Genomic DNA, 13,560 nt, shown 5'->3' with positions numbered 1-13,560 from the left:
CCAAACGTCGCAAGAGTTGCAGCCATGTCTTCCGAATCACAGCTACTACAGCAATCAACAGGCCGTGGAATGCCATCTCGTGCACCATATTTTTGTGGGCTATAAAACTGGTTATTCTATATACCAAACACTCCTGTCAGAGGGCTCATGGGAAGGGCCTTTGAAAATCGCGTTTGACTGTGATTGGTGCCAATCATAGAGACGCTCTATATGGATGTGAACGCTGAAAGACGTCGAACGCACCCGACAGCATCACCTTACGCCAATGATCGAAACATCCCTTGAACATCTTGCATAGTCAAGCAAATGAGCTGTTACGTCTGAAAGTGTACTTAATGTAACCAATTGATCATAACGTCACATTTCATCATGCTTCTAGGTTGCATCATTGTCGGTCTTGCATCCACTTTCATCTTTCCTTTGACTCTGTTGGACCGGGATGTTAGTCGGTAGGAAATTAGTGAAATGTATTTCGATGTACTGGAAATGTTCAGGCTGACAGAGGTATGTGTGCATGAGCATCCGTTTATTTTTCAAGACGCCGAAACACATGTCAAGGATGAGTTTAATGTGTATTTCGAATTAAGAGTAAGGCTCGCATTTCATAGCAACAATTTATGCAGTCTATCTGCCTTTTACACACGGATGTTTATCGTTTGCAAGGGCGGATCCAAGAAGGGGAGGGGCAACTGGTCCACGGTCCCCAAGATCACCAAGATCGACCAAAAATGGCATGTTTCCGGCATTTCAAGTAAGCCTTAACAGTTTTTTTCAGAGATGGTTGTGTTAAAACACTTCTTGCACTAACATAAAAATCGAAATCCGGTAAGTGCTTCAACAAGACGACTTTTAGAACTTGACCTTACAAGTCGACGTTAGACCCCGAGACAACGGTCTGGATCCTCCCATGATCGCTTGCATTGTCAAAACAAGCACAAATAATTTAAACAATATCCTTCAGCGTGATCAGAATTCATGCAAATATATGATTTGCGCTTTTACAAAAAGCATGACAAAAATGCGGCGCAAGTACATCTGACGGCTACCGCTCTTATCAGACAGCTCATCGCCATCAAGCACTCAACGTGTTATCCTGGGGATGAAATCGGTGTTGTCGCATGCGGTCCGTGAACAACGCAATCAAATTACATTAAACATGAAAGACGGGCGCTTCAAAAGCCCTCCAGCGATCCGGCAGAGGGCGTCGATTATGATATGTCCGTACAAATCAGCTAGTAAATGCATATGAGAAAGGCTAGATTACACAAACCGTGTCGAAGGCTGTCATGTCGCACCCACACACCACCTGGCGTGCGACACAGAAAACTGAACTTACAGTTGAGCAGGAGCGCCGCGGGTCGCCGTTGCGAGCGCCGCGTCACCACAGTCACACCGAGCCAGTGCGCCAAAGCCGCTTCTCACCGCACGTGGGCACCGCTTCACACCGGAGCCGTCCGGTCCGCGTCGCCCGGCGACCATTGGCTCGACGCGACGCGTCGCAGCCCGCATTCGCACCAGCACGAGCGCCATGATCCGGGTGGCGACGGCGCAGCGGGCGTCCGAAGCCCGCGGTAGATCCGCCCCACGGCTGTAGCCACCGGGCGGGCGCCGCTTCGACAGCGTAACAAGCGCTCCTCACATCATCGCCCGTCGCCCGGCGCCCGTCCTCTGTGCGCAAAGGTCCTTCAGGTACGCACTCCAATGACCGGCGTTTCGTCTGTGTCGCTATGATGTGTGAACTGCATGGTTGTGATCGGCGGGATTGGTAACCCAGTTATGCGTGGTCGTGGACGCTAGTCAACGGTGTCACAAACAAGTGGAGCGCTGGGCCCATGACCGCAAATGGGTTCTTGATATGTTCGATTGGGGCCAGGACCGAATGTGCCTGTGCGTGCTCGCATGGGCCGCCTCATGAGTCCCCGTCACTGGCTCAACTCTCACGGACTGCTGCAGGAATCCCGTCGTTGCGCGTGCTCGCCCAGCCCTCCGAGTCACTGTATGTACTCGCACGGGTCGCTGCAGGAGTGCGTGAGCGTGCGTCCGCTGGCGGTGAGCAGCGCCGAGCGTTCGCCGGGCTCGACGGCTGCCTCATCCGAGCTGGTGCTGCCGCCGGCGGTCAGCGGACGCGGCTTGCGCAGGCGGCGCAGCGAGCGCAGCTGGGTGGCCAGCGTGCGGAACCGGCCGCCGCGCCGGCCACCACTCGGGCCCGCCCCGGAGCCGTCCGCGACCGTCTGAAAACGGGCGCGCAGCTCAGCGACCACCGGGAAGGCTCAGCGGGCGCCGAGGACAGTCTGATTCACGCTCAAACCCGGGTAACGCTGAACAACGTGACAATGCGTGCGCTGGTGGCCATGGCAACCTCGTCGGCTGGAACATGCATTACCGTTTGATGATCGACGAGCGGACGAGAACCGACCAGCCAGAGAACTGCGTGTGCGTTACAATGTTCGAGAGTCGGCGGAACCCAGGATGCATTATACTATGAAGCGACCACACACAGACTGCGCTTCTTATTTGGCCATAGAGTCGTTCAGGAGTGCGGGGATCCAGGAGTCGCCGAGCCTGAGCGTCGGCGTCGGCTGAGCAGACCGTCCGAACTGGTGCTCACCTGGTCGTCGCTCGTGTCCAGCGAGCCCTGTCTCCTGATCCGGCGCCTGTGGCGGCGCCCGCTGCTGGCGCTCCTGGTGCTGCTGATCTCGCTCTCGGACGACTCCTGGTACAGCTCGTGGCAGTCGCCCACTGGGGCCGATCTGGTGGAAGTCACGCGGTCAGCGTGTGGTCCGCCACCGGGGGAAGGGGGGAGGGGAAGACGGAAACGACACGTCCCCCTGCCGCGACATATGTGATTACGCCATGAGTTTGCACGAAAAGAATCGACTTGAAACACGACGTCCCCCATCCAACCTTTAAAGGAAGTGTTCCAGGTTAATATAGCGAGTTGAACTGATGTAATCATCTTGAAGACCTTTAGGTGTTGTTCACAACCCTAGTTCCTGAACTTAACATCCGCAGAAATGGGGGGGGGGGGGGTGGTGGCAATATTTCGGGGGGTGTATTTCAAAGTCACCTCGGCATTAGTAACGTCACAATGACGTCATTCAAATCTTGCCATTCCATAACCTATGCGACTATCAGCGCCAACAAAAATAGAATTGCCGAAGCGTTCATATCTGGCGTTTGTGAGCACGTTTTCAAGATACAACGGCCGTCAAATGGCTCCCAATCAATGTTGTGCAAGGTCTGATGACGTAATCAAACCATGACGCGCTTTGGAGCATGTTTACTAAACAGACAACTGTGCTGTCCCGAGTAGTCTTCCACTTAAAAAATACTAATAGTTATGAGTGGGCTTGTTTCATCATAGCTTATGCTTGCTTCAGTATCTTCAAAAAGCGAAACATTCCCTTTAAGCTGTGGCGGGGTCTATACGGCCAGTATGGGCCGTATAGTGTGCAATGTGCAGTTCCTGGAAGCTCGTGGTGCTTATCAAACTACGCGGCAAACGCTTTCACCACATTGTTCGATCCTCTCATAACTGCTACAGGTGAATCTGATCGGAGAAGCAGTTACATGGTGTCCAGCTCATTAAATGTTAAATGCAACCAGCAAAGTTCTATCCTACCGGTGCATTCCGCTGAATCGCTGCCGAACGTCATAACACCGCTCGACCTCAACAACGCTAGAGCTGTGTGCAGGTAACGGCACATTCTTTACGAATAGCAAGCTTACAGGGCTCACAGCTTGCACCAAAATAAACGGGGGGCATTGGTAACGAGGTGTGCAGCAATGTCAGGCAAAACAGCCCGACGAAAGGCGAGCGTCCATTCCAGTCACGTGGGCTGAGGCACGCTGACGTCATACTGCCCCTCGTGCCTCTGTCTATGTCCTGACCTCCCCTACGTCCGGTAGGTGATCCATACGCCCACAGGGCACGCTAAACACTGGCTCCACGCGTCCAAACGCGCTACAGTTGTGCTTGAGGGCCAACCAGAGGAAGAGCTGCAGCTATGTCGCTTGCTGTATCCCGGACGACGCGCTCGTCTTGACGTTGCACTCACACCCTTGCTGGCTGAAACTTCCGAGTCGGCTCCCAGCGCGGCGTGACTTTTACTGGATCTACATCACCACTGGATCTGCACCATCTGGATCTGCACTTTTACCGGATCTGCATCTACCAGCGCCGTGATGCGTCAGGCAGCCGTGGCAGTTACGTGCATCGAGAAAAAACGATCTAAAGGATACATAAAATGCTCATCTGCAAAGGTCTACAGTCGCACCCACCTACGTTCGGCGAGCTGCCGCGGTCACCACTAGATGTCGGCATTGGCCCAATACGCCAGTCCTAACCGGCTGTAATCGGGCATGGCGTCGTGCGGTGGGTTGACACAGCTGTCATACATCAAACTGGCGAGTTTCCGCGGTCACCCCTAGATGTCAGCATTGGCCCAATATGCCAGTCCTGACCAGCTTTATTCAGGCATGGCATCGTGCGGTGGGTTAGCACGGCTGTCATACATCAAACTGACACATGGGCGTTGGAACAGGGGGAGGGCATGGCCCCGTACTTTTCAAGATGTGGGGGGACAGCAGTGTTAACTGCCCCCCCCCCCCACACACTTTTCAGATTAAGGTTGCATTTGGCTTACTTTGGTACTACATTTAACATGCATGCCGATTTACCTAGTTCACTATCTCCCTTAAGATGCATCACCTTTTTTCGTTTGCTCATCGGCCATCACTTAGTGTTACAGACGCAAGGCCGACGCCGCACGGCCCGGAGACTGCAACGCCGGGCGTCGAGGCTGTTCTTGCAGCATCTTGCGAGTGCGCGTGTTCAACACCATATTACGTAGTTCTCTTGTCAGCAATCAGCTCTGACAGGATCTTTAACATTTTAAGACGAACATGGGTTAGCCATGTTAATGCTAATTAGGAACCCCATTTCATCTACAATCTACAGTCAGGGACAACTCAATATCTCTGAAGAACACAGAAAAAAACACGGAACTGGAGTCTATGTGACAACCATCGAACTACCTGCGGTGATCAGGGATGTTGTTGGGTCGGTGAAGGTTCCTGTGCTGATCCGGGGCTAACTTTGCGGGTCAGAAGGCCTCCCGTGTCCGGAATGGGAACAATGTGATATGATATATCCTTTTAATGGTCTCCGGATCGACCAGGAGATCCCGCCCCGCGTCACCAGAATGATAGCCAGAAGACACTTCGCGATGGAACTGAATGGCCCTTCAGCCCTTGACCGGAAACGGTAATGTACCTCTGGTGTTCTACTCAAGAGGAAATCTACTTGCATGGAAGGAAATAAGAGAACTTATTATTGTTGAGTAAATGGATGTCTCATTATTGTTGAATAGGGTAGGTCGAAATGAATTTAAAAAACGAGCAATGTCATGCCGTGTTTGCCTGAGGACATTCATTTTTTAGAATGTATTACTGAAACAAATTACCTCAAAAGCCTTGAACATGCCCAACCGCATCCTGGAGAGCAAGGACAAGGGTGGTCTGGGTTGCGACTTCCGTAAAACCGAAAAGTTTCGGCCACTGCAAGTGCCACCAGACAGCGGGCGCCGTGTTAATCGGTCTTCTGGATAGATAAATAGCTGCAAAAACACGCAAAATAGAGATTTCACCTTCACTCTTCCAGTTCAACCACCACATTCCAGCCCCACTTCGCGGTGCTTTAAGGGCCAACCCGTTCTTTTCATCAGTCAAAAAACTGCTTACGTGAAATAAGCGCTCAGACCTGCCTTCTAAATGTAAGATCTGATGTTATGAAGCGTTCAAGGATAATTTGTCCAGGAGCGCGGTCATTTCCGTCCACCCGTTGGCCACAACTCTAAGATTTTCGAGCGCGCATGCTCAAAATTACGTCACATAACTTGTATTACTAATCGACTAAAGTGTTTAAAGGTAATCACTTCAGAAGCGTCACTATTTTCGTCCATCGGCGGGCCACGGCTAAATATTAGCTACCGGGCTAACGCTCCGCGGACTATGGAGACTGCAACGCCTGGTGTCGAGTATTTGTTGCTAAGATTTGCGAGCGCGCATGTTCAAAAACACGTTACATAAATTATATTACCAATCGATTCTGACTGCATGGTGAACATTTTCAGACAGACATGGCTTGGCCATGTTAATACACATTGTTGACCACTCGATCTGCAATCAAATTTTCATCTTCAAAATTGGATCAAACATATCGATCTACAATCTACCTTCGCGATGTCCTCAATGTCTGCAGAACCTAGATACAAAATAGTTGACAGATTCTGAATTCTATCGATTTAGAAAGAGTTGACTAAACGTTGTAAATTAAGAGCCTTGGTGATTTATTCCATGTAGTCTTTGAACGCCTGATTTCTGCAGTTTATTTACCTCAAAATACAAACAGTTGAGCTCACGGTAGCTCCTGGTTTCTGTCCTGGTTACGAGGTAAAAATAACAGCAAAACAAAGAAAACCGTGTCGGGGGGGATCACCATAAAGTGGGCTTTTGTCAACCTTGTGATCGCTCTTGGCAAGGCTCTGGCTACGCACCTGCCTACACACAAAAGCAGATCGAGCTGTAAACATTGCATGATGAAAATCAAGTGGCCGTTGGGCCAATTCGCACATAAGGCAGGGAGCTTTCCGGAGGCTATGTTTCTGCGATGGTGTGGTGTTAGGGAAGATAATTCGGAAAAAAGATGCTGCTGTAGGTGTCCAACGCGTGTGTCGTACACCATACAGTAGTAACGCTGGTACAAAAGTATGCAGCAAAGCAACCGCACGATCAGTTCGCAGTCAGTCATGCGGGAGACATCCGGGCCAGGGCAGTGGCCACCGACGGCGGACAGGAGCAGGGTCCTGATAATGAACGTATGGCACGTGGGCCTCATTATGTGGTTGATTCGTAAAACAGAATCTCCAGTTTTATGGTTTTTGTCACACTGTTTCTAGCAGTTTCAAGCTCCCGAATTTGTTTCCGCCTAAAATGCTGTGACAAGTCTTATCTCTTTAAAAGCAGCCAGCGAAATAAAGGCGCATGAAAATCTGTCGCACTGTGAGCCATCGATCCATTTTCAAAATTCTCACCAGCCTATATCCAGGCCGTATTTTGGCATCTACACTGTGGAGGCAGATGCTTCCTCAATGACCCAAAATGCATACCCGCTCATGGAGTTTGGTCTCCCCAGGAAAGACAATGTTAAAATGGACGGATAATATTGGGAAGATGGATAGCCTTATGTGTCGGATGACAGATGAGTCGAATAGGCGAGATTGTGCCGCAGTAAGGAACAGCTCTACAGCCATGACATTTGAATAAAAAGCGATAACAACCTCCATCCCTCCCCCTCCCCGGTCATCGGGCTCGCTTTCCAGAGAAAGCTCCTGAAGTACAACCTGAGCTTGCCCCCCTCCCCCTCCCACTTTTTGAAACGTTCCTACGCCTCTGAACTGACATGCATTACCCTTGGCTCAAGCTTCAGTAAGCGTACATGCAATACATTGGCGTAATAAAAGCAGCTCGTTTATGTAACAGTTAGCTTCTGTGTCACCGTAAGTTTGGCTTGGCTCGCGCCTGTATTGCTAGGAGCGAGGTCGAGGTCGAGGTCGAGGTCGGTCGAGCGAATCTTACTCGAGCTATCATCCAATTTTGTATTTGAACGACCTGGCCAGGCCTGGCCCGGTTGTAACACCGTTGAAAAGTCAATACATCCTTCCGAGCACTGATTGCAAGGTCATTGCAATACGATTGCAAGGTCACTGCAATGTAACTAGGTCATTGATTGCAACAGGAAGCACAGTTCTATGAAAACTGTTCTGTAAAGATTGCTATGCATTCTTATACAAGCTGTTTGATCAGACGGAGATTTCTGCAACATTGCAACATCACGATTCTACCTGCTCATTGGTTAAAGGGAGTGTTCACATTTATATAGGGTTTTGAACTGAAATAGCCATCTTGAAGACCATTCTGTGCATTCCACAGCCCTGCCCTTCTAAACGCCTCGGCGCTCTAGTGTTTGGGCTACACATCCGCGAAAATGAGAAGACCTTATCGGGGAGAGTATTTCAAATTCACGTTGACATTCATGACCCCATAATAATGTCATTCCAATCCTGCCATCTCATATCCACGCGGCGATCCAGACCAAGAAAAATATAATGCTCTAGTCATTTTATTTGGCGTTTGTGAGCACTACTTCTGGATATACGGCCGCCAGTGGGTTCTCAATAAATGTTGTGCAAGGCACGGTGACGTGATACAAAAATGACGTGTAAAGGAGCAAACTTGCCAAGCAGATAGTTATGTTGTCTAGAGCAGTCTTTTCCAGTTTAAGGTATACCAATGGTTATAAGTGAGCTTGTTTTATCATATCTGACGCTTGTTTCAATATCTTCAAATGTGGAGCATTCCCTTTGAAGAGAATGTTTTGAAATATGCTTCCACCTTTGGAGCATATTTCAAAAACATGCTCTGGTGAAGCCTTAAAGCAAGCTAGTCTATTAACAGCACTGGGTAGTGTCGCTGCAGCACCATCAAGACATAAAAAGGATACAAATACAAATTAATTTTCAGTTCAAATTACGCTGTGAACGTTTTGCAACAGCGCTGCAATTCTTCCTGTCGCGGAAGCCCCAGAGTCTATTCCGAGTCTGCGACAACTGCAGTTGTCGCGACCATTGTCGTTATGACAATCGACGTCATGACGACGGCATAATTGGTTGATGTTTACACTAATGCGTCACTACAGACCATGCGATGCATGTGATATCCTTTCCCAAAGCAAAACTGCGTCCCGAAAAGAGCCACTGTGGTAAACGTCATGTCGAAATTCTGAGCGATTCAGAGGGGTGTCAAAAAAATGCATTCGGACATGTCTGATCTATCAGTAGGCTGAATATTTGTTCGGAGCTGAGAAGTAGAAGAACCTCATAACATCGCTTTGTCCACGCGAGCTCTCAGGGTTTAGAGAACAAAAACCCCGTTGATCGGCGTTGTAGTCTTCGTGGGCCGCGCGGTGTCGGCTGGTATTAGGCGGTGACATTTGGATGGGCGAAAACGGCAACATCTCCGAAATAAGTACCTCTGAATGTTCTAGGATGCCAATCCGTATTCCCAGAAGGCAATACGGAAGCGTTTTTCATCTGCGCAATTTATTCCTTTATAATAGGAACGGATTAGCATTCATAGCACTGCGAACCGGCGCTGGAATTGGGTGGTGAAACTAGATAAGTAAACACAGAATCTTTCATGTTTTGTTGCTGGCGCAATAATCTGTCCAAAGAACATCCTCCAGGTTTTGCATGCCTAGTTTACGCCCCAGTCTTATTTTGAACGGTACGAATTCATTTTGAAAGACTTTCGGAAGAATTGTTTGATGACGGCTGTTTTCGCTCGTCAGCCGTGTGCCACCCGGTGTCGGCCAACCCACGCCGCTCGGTGTAATGGAAACTCCAGTTCCCGTCATCGGTGTTCCTGCCTCTAAGATTTCGAGCACGCAGGCTCAAAGCTTATTTGTTTCACACGTTGCACTGTAACAAGGATGGACGCAGGGGAATACCTTTCTTAGCTACCTTCTAAGTTGCCTTCTAAGCTCGGGTATGCATGTGCAAGAGCACCACGAGAGCCAAAACACCAGCACGTAAAGGCTCAGCGGACGCTTCCAGCTCCGCTGCTGCCATCTTTCGGCGAGTTGAAGTACTACATGAGAGTGGTAAGGTAGCAATTTCGCACACCTACTTTGGCAACACCTCAGCGTCATAGAAACGTTCCATGACGCTATCAAATAATGACGCATTTAGAAGCCTTTTTACTAAATTGAGAGTTTTGCTCGTGTAGCGAGTGTTTTCAGCTTGAAAGTATATTGATAGTTCAAGTGAGATGATTTCATCATATCGGAGGCATGCTTTAGCATCTTCAAATGTGGATCATTCCCTTAAAGGTTGCATTGGGGAGAGGGGCTCAGAAACTTCGAAAGTGCACAAATTGACACCTCTGGATGGACTTCCCTGTTTGTGTTGGCCTCTCATTTACATGTCATTTTGATGCGCCTCATTTAACACTAAAGAAACTCCCTAACTTTTTCCAGGCGAGGGGCCCAGTAGGTAGACGCTGGGGCACGTTATGTTTCCCGGTCAAATGCTTAAACACCGGTCCGTCCCAGCCCGGTGCGTCTGCCGGCTGCCTTTCTGGCAATACAGAGGCGTGCCTGCATGTATATTGGTCGCCTGCCTGACGCCGGAGGCCCCTGACCCGGCAATTTGGACCCGGATCGACGCAGGGATCCTCATTGACGAAAAACAGATCTCTTATCGACACAGGTGTCCAATAATTGGCAGAGAGGCTCCGGTTCAGAATAACGGGCCCCAGGCTGAAATGAGGTGGAGGCATCGCAAATCACCATACATCCACTGTCATTGCCAGAGGCCTCCGATCAACGCAAGAGCCTCTCTGGCATTCAGGGTCCAGTATCTGTCCCTGTTCAGCAAATGATGCCCCGGCCAACTCGGGACCCCCTGCCGACACATGACTCTTTGTAGGGCACTGTGGGCCCCTGACCAGCACAAGGGTTTCATCATTCCAGGGGTCCCGACCAACGCAAATAACGGGTACCGGCCTTGTCCTCGCCTGAGAAATGGGCTCCGAAAGCTCATACCGACACGGAGCCGGCTGTTCGTTTATGGGGTTTCTGACAGAAATAGAGGCCGTCGTCGTAGGGTGTCTCCGATCGGTGCGAAAGGCTTCCCGACTGACTTTCGAGCGCCCGACTCCGCAACCCGGGGTCCTTAATATAACCTACAGCTGCATTTGTGCTTTCCGATGTGTGTGCGATGACGTGTATACCATGTGGTTCCTGGAGCGTAGTACGTAGGTGGGCCGCCCGACATCTAGCGGCCGTGATGTAAGCTGTGTCGAACGGGTGTTCGGGACCGCGGAATAAAGAGCGTGGATTGCGAGGCAGTAGTCCAAATACCGAACACTGAGAAGTCACCGGACGTATTACCTTCCAATCAGACACTTGAGCGTCAGTTCTTAAGGAAACTTAAGCATCGCTATAATTCATTTCCCCGCTCTTCCTCGGCGGAAGATGTTGTTAGGAATCATCAACAGTTTTGTTTGGCTCGATCATCGAAACCAGGTGTCGGCAATCAACACAGAGTCGATTTTATGTGGCTTCAGACGTTTTTAGACGTGTATGGCTTGAGGAGTGAAGAGATAAAGTTAATGTGCGCGATTATTAAAGGCTGCCACGGAAACCTCCGACTAGGTGCCGTAAGGCGGGCTGCAGACTGCAACACAGTGCTCTAGTTGGGCATATTTGACATGGCTAGTGCTGTTTCGGCTGTCGTCGGAGGACTACCGCTTATGGTTTAGTCAGCTGGTGTCGATCGTCGAGTTTTTACAGCTAGTCCATCGGATATTCACGTTGAATCGAATCGGAAAAGTCAAATGGCACATTTCAATGGCACAAGTCAAATGACACATTTCAATGGTCTTTCCGAACGTTGCCGGCTAAATGCTCACGTTTTTTAGTGCTAACATTTGACCAAATTGTTCTCAATTTCCCAAGGACATCGCATCTTGTCGCGGCAAAATGGCGCAGCTTGCCGCAGTCTGTGAACTTTTAAACAACACTGAATAATCCGAAAGCACTCAGACCATAGCAAAACTACATCAGAGTCAACTAGACATAAACATCGCACAATCAAAGCATGTACTATGCAAGAAAAACAGAACATACCGAAGTAGACACGGCATGAACGCGGAGCTTTTACAGCGTGACAGCCCAGCCAGGCGCACTCAATTGAGCATGCCATCGCAGTTTTCATTCTCTTCGTTCCTTTCATATATGGAGCGATTAGCATAAACTTTCTTTGAAACTGATCTAATTTTGACTTCCCATTTGTAATGCCCTGCTTACACTTTGGCTCTCGAGAATTGGGGGGCGACAAACTTACCATTGAGGGAGCGAATTCGACATGGGGGGGGGGGGGGGCAGTGGCCCACCCAAAATAATACAAATCGACACCCGTGGTAAGTACCCATGGTAATGGTGAGTACCACTACCCTCGCTTTTGTTATACTGCACATTCAATACAGAAAGAAACTCGTGAGTGATGCGGCACATTTTGTATGGAAATGCCTGGGATCCGAAACAATAATGCGCGCGTAGCACACATTTCTGCCCCAGTGCCACACTTGCGAGATTTCCCCAGAGGGCGATAACGCTCGGTACACCGCTTAAGTGCATGCCTCGTTAGTCAGTGTCCGGTATATAGCCGGCTGGGGAGAAGCACACATCATGCTAAAACGCCCGGCGGAGCATAACGCTGTGTTGTGGCATTGCATGACGCCCTAGGACTATTTCCGCTGACATCATTAGTTGAGAGAGAATTCCTCTTCTAGGGCTCTGGGCTAGGCGTCTTAATGAGCGTCCTTCCAGAATCTTCAGCCCCACAGCCATCCCACAAGATGTTTGGTCAAATTTCTATTGAAAGATTGACGCTGTTCCCACGTCATGATAATCATATTGGCGTGATCCATAGCACATCGCTGCAGCACACCTAATTGGAGCCAGCCTTGTTGGTGAGGTACAGTATTGAGTGCCGCTGCTGATGAGCCTGTCATTCGCTTACAAGCGGGGTAGGGGGACTTCGCCGGCGTCATGGGTAGTTATGTGCACTCATGTCGCTGGCTGAATGATTTCGATGTTTTTTAGAGAAATTTGTGGAAAACATCGAGAGAAAACAAAATCACTAAGCAATGTAAGCAAACATTTATGATCAGACTCAGAAATAGGTTCACTCAGGGGATCGTGGACATTCATTACTCTTCTGGGAAAGAGAATGCTAGCATATGGTGCAGACACATCAAGGCAACTTGCTGATATCACTAACACCACTGAACACAAATCCGAACGTGAATGGCGCGAGCTCAGAAACAAGTACGCGAAGGGAGAGGGAAACAAAGGAACGAAAGCAAATGCATAGCATATGGACACAGTCACGGAAACCCCAGGATGACCCAGAATCATTTCTCGCATCCCCACCCTGCAGAGCAGCACAGCACGCCACCTCGCCACCAGCCTCACCTGGTCAGGTCAATCGACTCGTTGGAGGAAGTCCAGGCCTCGGAGCGCGGCGGCTTGCTGCGCCGCTTGTGCGTGTGCGGCGTCCACGTCTTCTGGCGAGCATCGCCGGCGACGGCGTTGGCGGCAGCGGCCCGCTCCGGCGGCACGGTTGGCACGCTGCGCCACTTGACGGCGGTGCGGCGGCGGCGGCGGCCGGCGCGGCGCGACGCACCGCCCGCCGCTAGTCGTTCGGAGCTCGGGTAGTCGTACAAGCAGTCCGAGTCGGTGCACGGTAGTTCCAGCTTGCCGAAGAACTGGCGCGAGAAGCGGCGCACTGTGCGGTCACTCAGCGGCGACTCGGAGCGCGAGGAGGCCGGGCTCGGCCGCTGCGGCTCTTCCAGCGATGAGTCGGACGGCAGTGCCGGCGGCGGGTGCACTACGATTTGCGGCGGCGGCGGCGGCACGGGCGGCGGCGGTGGCGG

The 13,560-nt window shown here is 50.4% G+C and overlaps 1 protein-coding gene across 1 annotated transcript in view; it reads right to left on the bottom strand.

Moving 5' to 3' along the window:
* Nucleotides 1–1,621: 1,621 nt before the first annotated feature.
* Nucleotides 1,622–13,560, bottom strand: part of LOC119097243 (uncharacterized) — a 38,039-nt gene continuing 26,100 nt past the window's right edge. Inside the window, exons 11-14 of the mRNA XM_037220294.1 lie at nucleotides 13,318–13,470; nucleotides 13,100–13,263; nucleotides 2,609–2,750; nucleotides 1,622–2,231 (exon numbers count right to left, since the gene is read on the bottom strand). Of these exons, the coding sequence (XP_037076189.1) occupies nucleotides 1,992–2,231; nucleotides 2,609–2,750; nucleotides 13,100–13,263; nucleotides 13,318–13,470 (699 nt within the window). The 3' untranslated portion in view covers nucleotides 1,622–1,991. The remainder of the gene's footprint in view (nucleotides 2,232–2,608; nucleotides 2,751–13,099; nucleotides 13,264–13,317; nucleotides 13,471–13,560) is intronic.

Source organism: Pollicipes pollicipes, unplaced genomic scaffold (assembly GCF_011947565.3).
Source record: "Pollicipes pollicipes isolate AB1234 unplaced genomic scaffold, Ppol_2.1 Scaffold_4295;HRSCAF=5057_pilon_pilon_pilon, whole genome shotgun sequence".
Lineage (NCBI taxonomy): Eukaryota > Metazoa > Arthropoda > Thecostraca > Pollicipedomorpha > Pollicipedidae > Pollicipes > Pollicipes pollicipes.
This window is presented reverse-complemented; position numbering and strand designations above follow the sequence as displayed.